This window comes from Pelodiscus sinensis, chromosome 9, assembly GCF_052426305.1.
Source record: "Pelodiscus sinensis isolate ZL-2025 chromosome 9, ASM5242630v1, whole genome shotgun sequence".
NCBI lineage: Eukaryota > Metazoa > Chordata > Testudines > Trionychidae > Pelodiscus > Pelodiscus sinensis.
This window is the reverse complement of record NC_143060.1, coordinates 11,798,559-11,816,627: the sequence shown is the minus strand read 5'-3', so window position 1 is coordinate 11,816,627 and position 18,069 is coordinate 11,798,559. Positions and strand designations below refer to the sequence as shown.

General features: G+C 42.8%; 1 protein-coding gene across 2 annotated transcripts in view; it reads right to left on the bottom strand.

Moving 5' to 3' along the window:
• Nucleotides 1–1,490: 1,490 nt before the first annotated feature.
• ZYG11B (zyg-11 family member B, cell cycle regulator) overlaps nucleotides 1,491–18,069 on the bottom strand; it is a 49,493-nt gene continuing 32,914 nt past the window's right edge. Inside the window, exons 6-14 of one of the 2 annotated variants that reach the window (XM_075935985.2) lie at nucleotides 17,579–17,643; nucleotides 16,126–16,225; nucleotides 15,979–16,029; nucleotides 11,358–11,519; nucleotides 10,960–11,007; nucleotides 10,516–10,713; nucleotides 10,368–10,420; nucleotides 9,367–9,464; nucleotides 1,491–2,217 (exon numbers count right to left, since the gene is read on the bottom strand). In XM_075935985.2, coding sequence (XP_075792100.1) covers nucleotides 2,027–2,217; nucleotides 9,367–9,464; nucleotides 10,368–10,420; nucleotides 10,516–10,713; nucleotides 10,960–11,007; nucleotides 11,358–11,519; nucleotides 15,979–16,029; nucleotides 16,126–16,225; nucleotides 17,579–17,643 — 966 coding nt within the window. In that variant the 3' untranslated portion in view covers nucleotides 1,491–2,026. The remainder of the gene's footprint in view (nucleotides 2,218–9,366; nucleotides 9,465–10,367; nucleotides 10,421–10,515; nucleotides 10,714–10,959; nucleotides 11,008–11,357; nucleotides 11,520–15,978; nucleotides 16,030–16,125; nucleotides 16,226–17,578; nucleotides 17,644–18,069) is intronic. The other variant, XM_075935986.2, reaches the window with a different exon arrangement.

The following is an 18,069-nucleotide window of genomic DNA, read 5'->3' as shown; positions in this document are numbered from 1 at the left end:
AAGCATCAGCTTACCTGTTAAAACTCTTACATCCTATTGACAACCATTTTTCATGGCCTTTCATCTGATAATTTAAGAATGTTTAAGGAGGAATGAATGGCATCATATAAATACACAAGAGTTAAATGTTCATCATTCATTCAATAAATATTAAAGAAAGTTTTCCTATAGTACTCAATACTGAATAAGGACAGATCTTACACTAGTCCCACAGAAACAGTTTTCAGGTTTAGGGAAATTTAATCTAAAAAATTACAATAATTGATAAGCATTACCCAGGTAACATTTTGAAATCTCAGTACCAAGGGATACAAACTTTCCATAAACTCTGATATTGGCAGAAGTCATACTTCTCTAGTTTGAAAGGTAAAATTAGCTGTCTACAAAACATAATTCTTCAGAACTTTTTAAAAAAATAAATACCATAATTTTTCATTTCTGACACTTCACTTTTTTGGATCAAGGAAACTACATACATCCAGATGTATGTGCGGGAATGAAGCTACCCAGAGGATACCTTGAGTACAAAAGTATTATATGGTGTAGTAACGGTAACATTACTAAAGCAAACAGTCCATTAATGTTTTTAACTCACAAAGTGTAATGAAACTGTTCCAGATTGTAGGAGATGTGCTAACTCTATTACAGTGGTATTAAGTAAAGTGGTGTTGTGAAAGCCAGGTAAACAGTATAGCTACTTTCTCTTAAGGAACTGAAACTAAAATGCCAATAAAAGTTTAATAGTAGAATCTTGTTCCATTGTTTGTCAGGGAGAAGCAAAGACAGTCATTTGACAATACAAGGAGAATTAGTAAACACTCTGAAATAAAGAGAATTTGAACTCGTGTTGTAGCTTGCTTCCATCACTTGTATTTAATCAAGCAGCAGTATGCTGTGGAATCTCCATTTCATCCAACACAGCTTTTGAACTCATAAGTAGCACAGGAAGAAAAACGTTTTTACCACTGACAACTTCATGCAAAATTTCACACTCCGCACAATAATGCAATTTACAAAGGACCTTATATATAATTTGCATGATATTTTTTACTGTAATGCATTGGAAATACAAGTCACTGCACAATACTGACAAAATATGTACAAGAAATGGCAAATAAATCAATCTGTTATAAGATGATCAAATATCCCGGTTCTTCCATCAGGATGTGCAGCTCCATGTGATGAGAAGGGCTAACCTACTTCAACTAACACTTTGAGCTCTGATGGAGAGCTCCCTCCTTCTCCTGCCACTTTTCCTACACTCCCTTAAAATTAAGTTTTGAAACAAACTCAGTTTATCCTCTTCATATTTCAAGCTTTTCCCTGTCCCCCACTCCCACCTGTATCTCTACTGTTTTCCTCCACAGCAGCCAATTCAGTGTTTCCTGTTTGCACCAAAAGTACTGCTGATCCTAACCTTGCTGAAGGTAAGCCAACAGCTGGAAAAGGCGACACCTAGTGCTGGAGAGAGAAAGAACAAAACTGTCAGATCCCAAGACAAGGAGGGTTTTTATTTAAAAAAGTGTGCTAATGGAAAGCCCATAAATAATGGGACAGTCTAGTTACTTTAGTTATAAGTGGTATTTTTAATGTGTGCATGCATGAATATGTGTGTAAAGCTGTGATTGTGAGATTCACCACTCTTGCAGACAGTTCGATCCAAACATTGAGTTGGTAAACAGTTCTACATTCAGCAACAACAAGGATGAAACCAGCTTTCTGTCCCACAAATCAAGTCACAAAACAAAATATTCCTAGAGGTTTGGTTTTGGATGAGCCTTCCAAACTATTCAAGTCCCATCTTGCTGTAGTCATCAGTAATCCTATAGGTATGACTTAGATCAAGCAGTGATCATAGATCCCCGAAATTGACATTAAAGTAGACATTTGCCCAAGAATTCCCACAAGTGGTATCCGATACAGTTGTTAGCAAATAACTTCACTGGAGACCACTGTAGTACAAGTAACTCCAACTACACATGTGATAAAGGATTATTACAGAGAGGATAGTTTACACACTTATTTTTCAGTTTGATTTGGCTTGTGGTTGTTTTTTACACGGAGGTGGTCTCCCATGACGTACAATATGTTTTTCTAAGCTATCTAAAATGGCAATTGCAATTCTCTGAACATCTGGATCAGTTTGGCCATTTTCCTTGATGTTGTACAAGTGCTGCAATCCGCCTTCTTCAATTAACATGCTGCAATATCTGGCAGCTGAAATGAGATCAAGAAAAAAAAAGTTAACTGAAGAGAAGAAAACCAGTTATGAAATACACTCAAGTGTTGGAGTAAACTCTGATCTATTATTCCAGTCAACATTTAGGATATTTTTAAAAGCGCCTACAAATTTGCATCATTACCCAGTAAAATTTTATAAAGGAAAAAAAGGCGCTTCTGATTAAGATCTTTGACTAGATCCTCATATCATCTGGGTTCAATTCCCAGCTCTGCACTGACTTCCTATGACACCCTATAAAATGTGGATAATACTTTTTTCCTCTCTCTCTCTCTCTCTCTCTCTCTCTCTCACACACACACACTTGTGTTGTAAAGATAACACTTATGTTTTTGGCACTCACATGCCCATGAGATCTTAGTACCTGAATAGACAACCTGCATTATTGACTTTAAAAGGTAAGCAACACTTTAACGATACAGGACTTCAACACTCAGGAGCACTGATCAGATCTGGAATCACTTGTATAATGCAAAAATGCACCATTTAAACCAGAATATAACTCAGCTTAAGAATCTGAGTTTTCATTTTTGGAAAATTCAGTGTCTTGGGCTTGTAAATAAATCTTTCAAATCATGAGCCTAAAGTCATTTAATGGAGTGACAGCTGTCTATAAATATATGTCAACAAGTCTGGCCACAAATAACAGCTCCAAGAAGTCTGAACTATCCCCATTCACCTCAGAGGGGGTGCCACTGAGCTTAAACATTTAAGTACGGACATTAACTATTTCACTGCTGATCAAATGTATCAAAACAAAGTCAATATACTTAGTTGTCAATTTTGGATGTTGTGTGGGATACTGGGGTATGGTACAGAGGGACAGCTAGTCTTATCAAGGGTTGTCAATTGGGGGAGAGGGAGAGCTAAGGGAGAACACCTCCCAAGCAGGAATTTAAGCCTCACTACTCCCAATTTTAAAGTAGGGATGTTAAGTATGGGTTAATTAACTAATCGAGTAGCCAATGGGGTGGGGGTGGGGAAGGGACTCCTGCTGAGGATCTTACTCTGAGTGGGTTCTTACTCCATTTAAAGTGCAGAGCCACGGCGGTTCCAGACCAGTGGGGCCAAACAAAAAGAAACTAGGCTAAACAATAAAGGAGCAGCTGGATAAACCAGGTAGGGCAGGGTGCAAACTCAATAGCCAGTCCTGTCCATGTTCCCTTTGCCTCACAAGCTCCACGGAGCGACACACCCTGGGAAAAATCACTGTTGAGAGAGCCAGGCAGAGAAGAAAGGTTCGAGTTCCCCAGGGCTGGGGCATCTCTTCGCCTCCTTTGCCACCCTGCGCCCTTCCCTCCCTTCGCCTCTCCCTGTGATTACAACTCCAACGTCACCGATCGACCAGGACGTGAGGTGTGGGAGTGGTGTGAGAGATCCTGACCCACCGGACTCACAAATCTGTCACTCCTGGCTCGTTCACTGCTTTTAAGTTTTGAATTGCAATCTACTGCTGTGCAAACTTTGCTGTGAGCGAGCCCTGGCTGGGGAGGGAGAAAGGAAGCAAGCAAACAGTTGGGGGGAGGTCAGCTTGTTCCCGATGCCCCAATGTGGGCAAACAAACCAACCCAAACAGATGTGGTTAGCCAGGTGCAGAGTCAACAATTTAAAAATTATAGCAAGTGTGAAAAACTGAAGGAAACGCTTTGCTTGCCAGGCTGAGAGGCAAGATGGGGCATTCATTCTGAGGGTGTGGGGGATACCTAGGGACAGCCAGGCGTGGTTTCTAATTCAGTTTGCTCTAATTTGCAGCGTGTGTACATGCGTGCATGCTTAAAATGTATCAACTCTGGGAAACTGAAGTTGGGGCCACTTCAGAGAACATCTACCTCTCCCCTTCAGGCACCACTGGAGCAAGGGTGATCTGGGAGTGTCGCAGCTGGCAGAAAACTCAGACACCATTTCCATTAGAAAATGCCAAACACTGCTCCTGTTCAATGCAGCCTTTAATAAATCTACGTGGTGCATGGGGGCAGCAGAGGCAGGAGGAAAGTGTCCTCCAAGAGCAGCCAGACACCTTTCCCCCTGCTTTGAGTCAAGAGCTAAGTAGCATCCCCAGCCAGAGCCACAAAATAAGGACTGTGACCTCCCAGCATGAAGCCAAAAAGAGAGCTCAGGCAAGGTAAGGGCTGGGGAGCTGGCATACAGCCCTTCTCTGGGAGTTAGCCAGGTGCTAGAGAAGGAGAGGGAAGAAAGGAATCAGAGGTGGAGATGACAGGCAAGTGAATGCCTGGAACGAAGCACTCCTGAGTGCTTAGCCAGGGCGCAGAGTCTAAAGTTGCCTTGTGCGGCTTCCTTCATACTGCGTGTGGCTAGTCTGGGGCAGGGGTAGCACAGGGCCGGTAAGTCTCCTCACTATGTGATTTATATTGAGTTTGCACTTATTTCACAGCACCCCCTCTCCCTACCCCAGCCATGCTGCCTGAACCTGGAGAATAAACATCCTCTGCTTAGATCCACTAATTTCCAACTGCATAGCACCCACATTTTAAACTGCAGAGCCACAGCAGTCCCAGACTCGCCTGAGCCCAGACTGAACTGGGCTTGCTCAGTCCCAGTGTAATCCACTGGGCAGATTTGAACCTAGGCCCTCTGAAGCTTAGTATAGGAGCCTCTACAGCTTGAGCTATAAAGCCAGCCAGCACTCAGCCCGTGCTGTAGAGGTCTCCTGTTCTTATCTGTTGCTCTGATCTAGCTGCCACTGCATGGGACAGTGAAACACTAGGGCTATGTCTACACTGGCGGCTTCTTGCGCAAAAAAAATCTTGCGCAAGGGTTCTTGTGCAAGAACTCTTGCGCAAGAAAACATCCACACTGCCATGAGGGAGATGTGCTTTTGTGCAAGAGCATCCATGGCAGTGTGGACACTCTCTTGCGCAAGACAGCTCTGTGGCCATTTTAGCCATAGGGCTTTCTTGAGCAAGAAATCCCTGCCGAGTGTCCACACTGCCCTCTTGCGCAAGAGGACTTACACCTGTTAAAAAGAGCGTAGCTCTTGCACAAGAAGCCCTCCCTTACCACGCCATACTATCAATTTTCTTGCGCAAGAGCAGGCAGGCAGTGTGGACGCTCTGCAGATTATTGTGCAAGAATGGTCGTACTTGTGCAAGAAGCTGCGAGTGTAGACATAGCCTAGGTGTGTGGGTTACAGCAGCTCGTGCCAGGTCCAGGAGACCCTGTCTGCAACAGGGTCTGCTGCTGAAGCACCCTCCTCTATCCCCCACCCCCTTCAGGGGGTAGGAGAGGCGGAACCACGGATATGGTGCTGGGGAGGAAATCAGCTTCTAAGTTGGCTCCCCTTTGCACCGGCTCCTCTGTTTCCCCTAAGGCAGCAAGGGCGGGGGTGGAGGGGAGTAGTCAACTCAACTACCCCATAAGCTTAGGCTTAACAGGTAGTCAGCTCCATAAGCTTAGGCTTATCAGGTAGTCAGCTAGTCGACTGCTCACTTGCACCCCTATTTTAAAGTTCTCTGTCCCTGCCTAAAGAGGGAGTTCATGAGGAAATAAATGCATCCCCTCTCCAATACCAAGAGACTTAACCACCTCCTGGATATCAATAACCAAAAACTCCCATGCTTTACCAAGTGAACCTTTATGCTTAAGGGCACAGGAAATTTCTAAATAATGAGTTAAGAAGATTCTTCTAAAGCTATCTGTGACATGGTACGGTCACAGACGACCCTCGGGGGTGCCTCCCAGGGTGCTGACATGGCCACTGCCACTCGCCTTCCTGCTCTCTGGGGCTCCTCACCGCCTGGTCCTGCTGGGCCAGCTCCGCTGGTTTCCCCCAACTGAGGTCCCTGCCCCCCACCAAGAAGCAATACAGACACTGAACCGCTTCAGGTCCGAGGAGAGTGCAGTTTAGGGCCCAGCCTCCTGAGAGAGCACTCCCCAGATGGGATCAAACGCCAAAGAATTAGGTAAGCCCCCTTTAGCAATGAAAGGGGGAATGTGCACACTGGTTGCCCCCAGGTAACAATTTACACTGAGTTTGATAGAAATTAAAAATGATTTTAAGGGGAAGCAGTAGGATTTAAGTAGTAATAAGAGAACAGGCAGAGCAAAGTAAGTTACAAATCGAAACAAAAACGCTTGGCTAATTCTACACTAAAACCTCAGTACAAACTCTTCAAACTCACTCTAAAACCTCTTTTCCAGCTGCCACTCTCAACCAGGGCTGTCTTCCCCACCCTAGGGTCTCAGTCTCCTTCCTTCAGGTTCAGCCCAGCGAAAAGACCAAGGCCTCTGCTTTCCTATTCTTTTTGTTAAAGAACTGAGGCCCCTCCCCACCAACCACTGCTCAGACTGAAGGACAAAAGAGATAGTTTAACAGTTGAGGGCAACACCTTCCATGTCTCTCATTTACACATTTGAAACCCACCAAGTATTTCCCACTCCATGTGTCTAATTTTACACCCAAAAATGATATACATCAAAGAAAGATAAACAGAACCAGCAGATCATGACATGAAGATTGATGGGTTACATGAAATAATTCACTCAAAACACCTTTGAGTTATGTATATTCATGTCCATAAGTCCATTTCATAAAGCATGGGGAGAGGGTGTCCCATTACACTATCTATCATGGGATTTCCTCACACCTTCCTCTGAGTGCATCTGATGTGTTGGAGACAACATACAAGACAGGTGGACTACGGGTTTGATCCTGTATGGTAATTCCGACATTTGTTACCTAGCTATCAATTTCTCCAGCTTTCTCTATGCTGACAATTTCTATTGGGCCTTTAATCATTGTCAATTCAAATATTTGCAGAAGTGATTTTGGCCCTGATAGCAGCAGGCACAAAGCCATTGCTGTCAATAACATTACATCCAGAGACTGAAAGTAACTCATTCCTCCCAGAGATCAAAGGAGCTATATGCATACACTATGGAGAGTACTGAAGGCACATGCACCTAAATCATGTGAGAAATAGACACAGTGAGCATTCAGAACATAACAGCAGCATATTAGGTCAGACCAAAGGTCCATTTAGCTCAGTATTCAGACTTCTGACAGCGACTAATGCAAATCCCCCAGAGGAAATGAACAGACCAAGTGATCTATCCCCTGTCACCCATTCCGAGCTCCGAGGCTAGGGACATCATCCCTGCGCATCCAAGCTAATAGGGGCTGATGGACCTATCCCCAATGAATTTACTCTAGCAGGGAGTTCTACAGATTGCCTGCTGTTTTTTTAACAAAATACTTCCTTTTGTCTTTTTGAAATTGATGTTTATTAATTTCATTTGATGACGCCTAGTTCTTGTGTTATGGGAGAGAGTAAACAATTTTTCCTTATCTACTTTCTCTGCACCAGTCATAATTTTATAGGCCTCTAAACAAATAACACCTTAGCGGTCTCTTTTCCAAGCTGAAAAGACCCAGTCTTATTAATCTCTTCTCATGTGGCAGCTGTTCCATATCACTAATCATTTTGTTGCCCTTTTCTGAACCTTTTCTAATTCCCAGGGCTCGAAAAATAGTGTAATCTACTCGCTCGTGGCAAGTAGATTACACCCTGGAAGAGCCGGCGCGAAGCGATCTGTGCATGCGCAGAACGATCTGCACATGCGCAGAGCACAGAACTGCGCGGCTGGTGAGCCGGGCTCGCCGCCGCTCAGCAAGCCCTGCTAATTCCAATACATCTTTTTGAGATGAGGCGACCACATCTGTACATAGTATTCAAGATGTGGGTGCACCATGGATTTATATAGAGACAATATGATATTTTCTGTATTATTATGTATTCCTTTCTTTCAAGTAGTGAGCTTGTTCTGTGAGTCTGCATTTAGCTACGCTAAGGGAATACTTTTTGCTGATAGCACCTTTCATCAGATCTCTGGTCTACACTGTGAGCTTAGGTTGACATATTCAGCATTAGGTTGAATTTGTAATATGTGTTTACACAGCTGAGTCCCTCCCATTGACCTAAAGAGCTTTTGAAATCAACTCCTGTACTCCACCTGAACAAGTGGAGTAAAGCCAGAGTCAACATTCACCCTCTGAAGTGATGATCCAGAGTGCTCTTGTGAGCACTTCAAACTCCAGTGCTCTTCAGCCAGGCCAGCAGGAAAAGCCCTGGGGGACTTCTGAATGAACACATATGCCCAAAGGCACACACACACTCCAGGAGGGAACCTTTAAGAGAGCCACTCTATCTGATTGCTAGGGGGACGGGGAGAATGGAAGGGGAAGAGTTCATGCAGGCAGAGCTCTGAACCAACAAAATTAATGCTGATATCTAAGCCAAAATTGCACAGGGCATAGTGGAAAAGAGCTACATAAGGGACATATAACAATGCCATCTGAAAGAGAGAGGCTTAGACAACTGTACTACAGGACAAGGCTAGTGAACAGATGCTCTTTTTCTAAGTCACAAACATGGGAGGATGATGACAGGCACCCATAACCACCCACAACAATGTTTGCATCCCTTGAGGCACTGGGATACTAGCCCAGAATTACAAACTGCTACAGGGACTGTGGGACAGCGACCTACAGTGCATCAACTCTGGAGTCAATGCAACCCCCTGGCAGTGAGGATGTGCTCTGACTATAGCTACCTAGCGGGGACATACAAAAAAAAAAAAAATCACATTTGCTAAATCGGATGCTCAAAGTTGAATTAAATAAAATCATCATCATTTTGTAGTGTAGACATACCCTGAGCTTAAGAAACCCACTTCGTGTTACCCAGCAAGCCAGTGTAAAAATGGAAATCAATCAAAATACAGGATGGCACCAATACCTTAGGAAATTACTGCTTACTATACTCTCTGCTCTTCTTTAAATAGAATGAGAACTTACGTTGTCCATCACTTTGTATTATATATTTATTGGTGAAAATTCTGAACAAAAAGTTATTTCTAGAAAGCCCAATGAAATATGGTTAACATGCATCTGTTGTGACCTAATGTGCATATCAAAAATAAAATCCATTTAGATAGAAAAATGTAGCTAAAAGGAGTTTCTGCCCCTATTTTAAGCAAAACCTTAACATGTCTTTCCCCATCAGAGTTAAGGATGAAGACCATGAGATCTTCCTGGACTCTTTTAGCTATTCTGGTAGACTTGATGTAAGAAGGTAGTAATTTAAATGTATTTATATCTTAGTACGTACGGTTTTTGCTGCAGACATGCTGCATGGCCCACACTGCCCACAGCTGAACTCCAGGCGTCATGAAGCAGCCAAGAAGGGGGAAAAACGGGTTGAAAGACCTACAGATTAAAAACAAATAGATTCTCAGCAATTCATTTGAATACTGGATGCCATTACTACCGAGACCATACCTTAACTACATATTTAGTTAACAGTCTAGATAAGAAAGACAGTGGTGATATGTTAGAGTTTTGGATGTAGTAATTGACGTTTCTTCCCAGTTTACAAATGTTATTTACCAGTCAGTCACTACACTAAGCCGCAGTATCTGGTGCCTCACATTACTTAAAGGCAAAAGTACCTGGCCAGTGTTAAAGAGATCATACAAAATGGTCTAATGATCCAATCCAGCCTTAAAACCAGTGAATTTATGGCATACAACATCACACTACATTACTATAGCTCAATACCTAATATATTGTTTAGTTTCTTCATATGTTCCTCTGAACATTCACCCAAAAGAGTAGGGCCGGCCCAAGCCATTTTGGCACCCCAGGCCCTGGGCGGGCGGCACCGCCCCGGGCACACGGTGCATGTGCGGGCCCACCCCCAGGGCGCATGGGTCTGCCCCCAGGCACATGGCGGATGCGCGAGCTTGCCCCCCCATGCAGGGCCCCATGGCGGGAAGAGCACTGAGGGGGTTAACGCGGCCCCCCGCTCCGGGCGGCTAATGCCCGGCTTGCCCACCCCTTAGTCCAGCCCTGCTAAAGAGGTAAATAGGGCTATACTCTAGGAGACGAGCACTATATCCAGCTCTGAAAGGAGACCCACACTAACTCATTTCTCCTATCACCCCTAGCCACCTAATAGAGGTTTCAGATGGGAAGCATGGTTTTATTCATAGGGATAATGTTTAGCAGGCAACCTGCAACGTTTCAGGCACAGACCCATAATTTTTAGAGCAACTTAAAGGGTGTTGGGGAGTTAGTATTTTCCAAATTATAAATCAAGGCAATAGTTACCTGTAGGCAACCATCTCACATTCTGGAGTTGGCCAATTCAAAATGGCTGAGTGCTACAAGATAGAAAATCAAATGCTGTAATATTTAATGCTAGTTACAGACAATTAACATTGATATAAACAGAGAATATTTTTAGCCATTTCTGTACCAGTTGTTCAAGAAGAGATGTCCTCTGAGTGCGACTCAATGTCCAGGCCTGCTCTCCTCGAGATATCAAGTGAGCAATAATCCCAGCTGCAAAGTAACTGACTTCTACCTCAACACTGTGCAACAGTTTACTGATGTGGTCTATGAAGTCTTTCCACATTAACTCAGAATGTAGCTCTTTCACCTCCGCTATGTTGTTCTATAGGAAAACAGAATTAAAAAAAAATATTTTAAAAAATGAAGTATTAATGAGTGTCTAACTGCTTTGGGAACACAGGCAACGTAATTTAAAAAGCATAATATCAAACACAGAGCTCAAACAGCCCAGTATACAAGGTTAAGAAAACAACAGTGTACCATTTAAGCCAATTTTCAAATAGCAATTAAATATGGAGACAATTAAGAACAATTTCTGTGAAATTTTTAATTTTTCTAGTCTTCTTACCAGAAGGCCAAGAACTTTCTGTTGGATAGATGATTCAGATGGGAATGACTGCAAAGTGAAATTTCAATATGTAAGTCACAAAGTAATGGTTTGTTAATGCTGAAACTTTAGAATCAAGGAATGCAATCCACCTCCTTATTTTTATTTATATGGAGCTATACTTCTCATAGAACTGGAAGGGATGGCCTTGAAAAACCATCAAGTCCAGTCCCTTACACCCTTCTGGCAGGATGACTGTACCATCCCTGGCAGATTTACACCAGATCCCTAAATGGCCCCCCTCAAGGATTGAACTCACAACCCTAGGTTTAGCAGGCCTATGCACAAACCACTGAGCTATCCCTCCCTTCATCTCTGATTAGAATGGAAATTTATATATAGCAAACCATAGTCCTCACCTCTAACACTCTCATGAAGAGTTCTAGCCCTTGATTTTCAATAAAGTGCCTACACGTGGTTGGAGATTCATCAGTGAGATTCCAAAGTGCACTAAGTGTAAACTTGAGTGTAGTATCCACTAGATTCTGATTTGTTTTCTGCTTAACTATTTGTAGAAGTTGCTGAAAAAGAAAGAATAAAAACTATTTGAAGTTGTGTGTTTTAGTCCTAGATCGTCATCTTTGTTTATACAAGGCAAGACTGGGAAAATGAGTAATGACATCTTGGATTAGAATGGAAATTTATGTACGCAGCAATTAACACGTTCTTAAAAACCTTTAATGATGGAGATTCCACAACTTTCTTAGGTAATTTTTTCCATTGCTCAACTATCCTTACATGTAGGAAGCTTTTCCTAATGTCTAGCCTAAATTTCCTTTGCTGCAACTTCAGCACATTGGTTTTTGTCCAGTCATCATTGGGTAAGGAGAACAATTTATCACCCTTCTCTTTTAATAACCTTTTATATACTTGAAGACTTATGTCCCCCTCCGGTCTTTTCTTTTCCAGACTAAACAAACGCGCTTTTCCCCAATCTTTCTTTGAGAGTCATGTTTTCTAGACCTTTAATTATGTTTATATTCTCTCTCAAATTTGTCCAGATGTTTCCTAAAGTGCAGTGCCTAGAACTGGACACAATAGGCAAGATGGGGCCATCGCAGTGCTGAGTAGAGTGGAAGAATTCCTTTCATGTCTTGTTTACAATACTTCTCTGCTAATACAGGTGGTGCCTCCCCAAACTGGAATTCTCTTCTCTGGCAACATCCATGGTTTAGCATGACCACAGATGTTCCTGAGTCAGAACCTGGTAGCCTAGTGGCAGAAGGGCAATCCAGGAGAGGCCCAGCTGAAACAGCGGGACGGGGCAGAGGCTGGGAGTGGCAGCAGCCCCTGGCAGCCTGTAGCATTGGGACTGGAGCTAGCAGCAGCTCCTGGCACTGGAGCCAGGTCAAGGCAGCTCCTGACAGTGCAGAACCAGGCTGGAAACAGCTTATGGTAGCATGGGGCTGGGGCCAGAGCCCTGGGCAGCCCAGGGAAGCAGGGCCAAAGCCTGTGGGCTGCCGCAGGACAGGAGTCCAAGCCCGTAGAACCCCATGGCGGTAGGATCAGGGCTGGAGCTGGTGGCAGCCCCAGCAGCCCACAGCAGCATGGGGCCAGAGACTGCGGGCTGCCACAGGGCAGGAGCCGAAGCCCACAGCAGCCCATGGCAGCAGAATTATGATCGGGGCTGGCGGCAGTCCCAGCAGCCCACAGCAGCATGGGGCCAGAGCCCGTGGGGCTGGGACAGGAGCCTGAGCCCTTGGCAGACCCCGAATGCCAGATCAGGGCCAGAGTCAGCCCCTGGTAGCTAGCAGTAGGATGGGGCTGGAGTCTGGCAGGCAGTCCAGCCAGGGCAGCAGCAGTGAGGCCAGCAACCCAGCCGGCAGCCCGACTGGGGCTGTAGGTAGTGGGGATCCACAGAGCTGGCAGAGTCAGCAGCTGGAGGATGTGGCAAGGAAGCTTCTCTGGTCCAGCAAATTTCCTGGTTTGGACCCGTAAGGTCCTAAGGGTATCAGATCAGAGAGGTCCAACCCATATATTCCAGAATGTTCGCTTGTATTGTAACACGACTGTATTGTTGATTCACTATAACCTCCACATTGATCCTTTTCTACAATACTCTGTCCTATGCAGTTATTTACCATTTTGTATTTATGTACCTTCATTAGAACAGTACTTTGGATTTATCCTTATTTAAATTATCCTAATATTTCAGACCATTTTTCCAATTTGCCAAGATCATTTTGAATTATAATCACATCCTCCAAGATGCCTGCAACCCCCTTTCAGGCTGATACCATCCACAAACGTTGTGAGGGTGATTTCTGTGCCATTCAGGACTGTTCCCTGCAGGACCCCACTCAATACGCCCTTCCAGCTTGACTGTGGACCATTAATAATTACTCTGTGCATTCACCTTATAGTAGGTTCACCTAGGATGTATTTTCCTAGTTTGATTATGAGACAGTATTAAAAAAAAAAAAAAAAAATCACACGAGTTGAAATTCAGATCTACTGCTTCACCCCTCACATACCAATTCACAAGGCTTGCTACTTTATCATAGTTGCATGTTAGGTTGATTGGACATGATTTCCTCTTCACAAATCTATACTGATTGGTTGGACCTCCCTGGTCCAGTACACCCTTGGGACCTGATTGGTCCCAAACAAGGGAGTTTGCCGGACTAGGAGAGGTCAATTCTGGCCCCCCTGGGCTCTCCTCAGGTCCATCAGCAGACCAGGCTGGGCCCTCCATCTGGCTCCTCTCCTCTATGCCCCTAGCCAAGTTGCACTGCCGGGTCCGGCCTCGGCCACCAAGCAGGCTCTGCGCCCCTGGCCAGGCTGTGCTGCTGGGTCCGAACCTGGCCCCCAGGCAAGCTCTGCGCCCCCAGCCCTAGCCTCTGTGCTGCTGGGTCCAACCCTGGCCAGCTGGCGGGCTCCATGCTGCCAGCGTCCTGTCCCCAGGCTGGCTCAAGCTGCCAGCCCTCGCACCAGGGTCTGGGCTTCTCCCCAACATGGGGCTCTCTGGTCCTGCATCATCCAGATGTTGTTGGACCAGAGAGTGCTGGACCACAGAGATTCAACCTGTACCGAAAATAAGCTGCCTGATCTAGAATAGGGATGTTAGGAAGCGGGTAATTTGCCAATCCTGTGGTCAATGCAACTTTTATCAACTCCACGATTAGTGAGTAAGGGAGGGCAGTTAGAGCATTCTGTCCTGGTTCGGGCCGGGTCCCAGCTTCATTTCCCTGCTGCAAAGCTGCAACATTAGGGACAGGGAAGCCAGTGAGAGAGTGCACTGGCTCAATCCCTGGTCCTGCAGGATCACAGCATGACCCCCCTTCTGTGGCTCTGCAACATTAAGGGATCGGGGAGCTGGTACAGGAGCTCACTGGCTCAGTGTGTTGGACCCATACACTGCAAATGTTGCAGACCAGAGCCCTGCAAAAAAAAGCCAAGCTTTCCTTGGTTTCACTGCATTTCACAAAGATTTAAAAAAAAAAAAAAAAAAAAAAATCACAGTAGGCTCACTAGCTAACCCCTGGCCCACCTGGGAAATAGAGCACTTTAATGCATTGCTATAGAGTTTGCCTTTCCCCCTTGAAAGACCTTGTAATGTAAATAAGGTCCTGCAAAAACTAACCCTAGTCTCTGAAGTAGTCTCTGAAGTAGAGAGGTAGCTGTGTTAGTCTGATCTTGCTAAAACAAAAGGAAAAACTACGTAGCACTTTAAAGACTAACAAGATGGTTTAATAGGCGATGAGCTTTCGTGGGCCAGACAAACTTCCTCAGATCATATTCTGAAAGGGAATTGAAATGACCATATATACCAAAGGAATACAAAGAAAAAAGTGAAGACATTTTTAAACTGACAAATCAGATTTAGAATAGAAGGTGGGGCGAGGAAGAGGGAGGGAGGGAATAGCTGTTTATAAGTCAATGAATGGCTAATCAGGGGTGATAAGTGGAGAAGTTGTATTTATAATGTGTAAGGTAATTAGCATCTTTGTTAAGGCCTGTTCATAAAGTGTAAAATTTAAGAACGAATTAAAGTTCTGAAGTTTCTTTCTGTAATCTGGTGTTGAAGGAAAAAATGTAGGAAAAATTGCCAAAATATTCTATTACACAGTTTTAAAAAGAGAACACATAAAAATTCCATATTAAACTAAAGTTGGTAAGGGGAAATATTAAATATTAATTTAAGACTATTTCTGGGTGTTTAATTACTAGTAGCCACTACTTTTAGCAACTTGAGTCAAATACATTGGACCAAGATTCTGACTTTTTTGGTTCTGCAATGAACTCCACTAAGCCATCTAATTTATTCTGAAGAGAATTAAGATTTATCACTGTTCAACAGCTATCATTTGAACATCTGTCCTGCACAGACATTAAGGTAATATAGTTTAGTATACTGGCTGAAGCGCAACGTTAGAGTTGTGTTCTGCATCACAGTCTTTCTAGAAATCGAGAGACACATTTCTGAAATATGTATTTCCGCTATCCTGAAGTTGAGGCCACCAGACTTCAGCTGAAACTAGGTCCCAGGAATAATTACTTCTGATAGCTCGTGCTTGGTTTCAGTTTGATTTCAAAATCCAGTAAAAATGTGTTTAACTTTTTTAAAAGATGTGAGATGCCTAATTTAGCCTGTGTGTATTGTCGCAGCCAGTTGATGCCACAGTGGCCCTATCTATTGTAGCTGTGTGCCAAGGTAAACATGTCCAGGGGAGCTTGTTTTCAAGGTAAGGTTCAATACAAATTTACAAAAAGTTTTGATGGAAAACTGACATATACTGTAGTCATTTAATCCTAACACAATCAAATTATTTACTTTGGTTTCTATTTAACTCATTAACATGGTGAGTGCTCTCCTGACAGTCTGGGGTTCCAATTTTTCCTGGTAGCTGTACTGACAGAAGGTAAAATTAACTACGTATTTTTAGTTGAATAGACTACACCTAACTGTAACCAATTTCAAATTATTTAAAATAGGAGATCCAGGGTAGCAATTTGTAAGAGCCACAATATTGGACTTACCCTAACTATGAAGAGTTCTGCACCAAGTTGAGCTGTTTGCTCAGTTGAAAGCTATAAACAAAAATATTAGATGAATATCAGAGAAATCACTAGGACTGTGGAAATTATATTTCACCACTACTACATTTATAAGATTTTTTTTTTTACCTTTGCAGCTAGAATGGAGATTATAGCCACTGCCATCCTCTGCATATTTTGATCTTCATGGTTACACAGCCATTGCATAACAAGCTTGGCTGCTTCAAATCTGAAAGTTAACAGTTTTTATTTTCAGAACAGAAGTTATGTTAAGTTATAAAAGGAAATATATGCCCCAGTCAGTAGATATTGGAAATACTGTGCTTTGTCCCATGCAGATGAATATGAACAGTGGAATTAAGAGTAGGCAAACCTACTTTCAGGCCCATGCAATGAGTGAAATCTAAAGAGCAACCCTCAGAAAAGTTTCAACATTGGTTCTTACAACTGCCTTTATGTAAGCTAAAGAAAACCACCAATAAATCTATCTACTGAAAACCTAAAGAGCTTACAGTCTGCTTGTCTGCTACAGAAAATATAAAATCTTCAGTTAGGCCAAACTCACAGGGATTACTCAGATTTCAGGATCTGCTCCCTGAGGCCTTGTCTGAACTTACTTGGAAAGTGAAATTAAGATATGCAACTCCAGCTATGTTAATTATCTAGCTGGAGTCGACAATTTTCACAATGGTAGCTGTGTTAGCCTGTAACTTTGAAAACAAGTAGTTCTGTAGCACCTTAGAAGCTACTTCATTTTATATATATATATATATATCACACACTTATTTGTTGGTCTCTAAGGTGCTACAATACTACTTGTTATACCTTAACTCAACCTTTGGCACTGTTGACTTCCCTTACTCCTTGCAAATCGAGGAGTACTAACATCCACGGAGGTATGTTCATTGTTTGATTTAGCAAGTCTTTACTAAACCCACTAAACAGAACTTCAGAAGATCGACTTCTGCAGCCTCATGCTTCCCATTAATGAAGACATGGCCCCAAGGTCTCTCTTACTAGAGATTTAATATTAAAGTACAAGGTCTTTTTTTCTTGAGAGAGAGATGGCTTATCTAAAACCAGAAATAACCTCTCACTTTCTCTGCCTTATAGCTTCTGACCTAGGCATGTTGGATTTAAACCCTCAAAAGCCTTCTAATATAATTGCTCAATAAAGAGACCACTGCCAAATGACAAAACTCACTTCCACAATTCCAGAGAGTCAGCAAACTGGAAATTAAATTCTGATCTCTGTTACACCAATTTACAGCTTGAATAATTTATCTTAATTCAATTGCCGTTTAGACAAGAATTTTTTCAGACCTACAATCCATATAAATTTTGAATTATGGGCCCCAAAAATTCTCATTTCCAAAGTGAGTTACTATGGGATCGGAGAGCAGAAACGAACCTTACAAATCAATATCAGGTATCCGAAATGACAATACAGAATTCTGTATTTCCTGAAACTAGCCCAACAATTAGCATATTTCAAAGAAATGCTACTACCCAGAAAATTAAATAAAGATGACAACTGATATATTGCTCTACATTCTATTTTAATTAACAGGATGACATTTACCTGTTAAATGGAACATCCTGAAGGATCCTGTCACTGCATAGTGAAAGAAGACAATTCTTCTGAAGCTATATGAGATTTAAAAAAAAAAAAAGTTCAGCAAAAGAATACAAACATTTCAAAGTGCTTCCTTGTTACACAAAAAATGTACATGTTTGGTGAATCCTGTACTATGCAGAAAATGGTTATCCTTTTAAACAAGGAGAAATGTCAAATTCTTCTGGAATAAAGCCACAAGACTTTTACGTAACAATAACATCCTCTTCACTACCAAATATACCATATAATTATTGGGAAGTCAAGTTTCTCATGGTCTTTTTACTCAGTACAAACTATAAAGGTTTTTTTGGGGTGACAGTGGTGTCAAGTTGTACAATGTCAGTTTCTTATTGTGAATTAAGGTTTCTGCAAATGACTATTAATAATTGACCTTCAAATGGGTAAGGTTAACAACTTAAGAAGTAGATAGACATGGCCACAGAGATATATTGGCT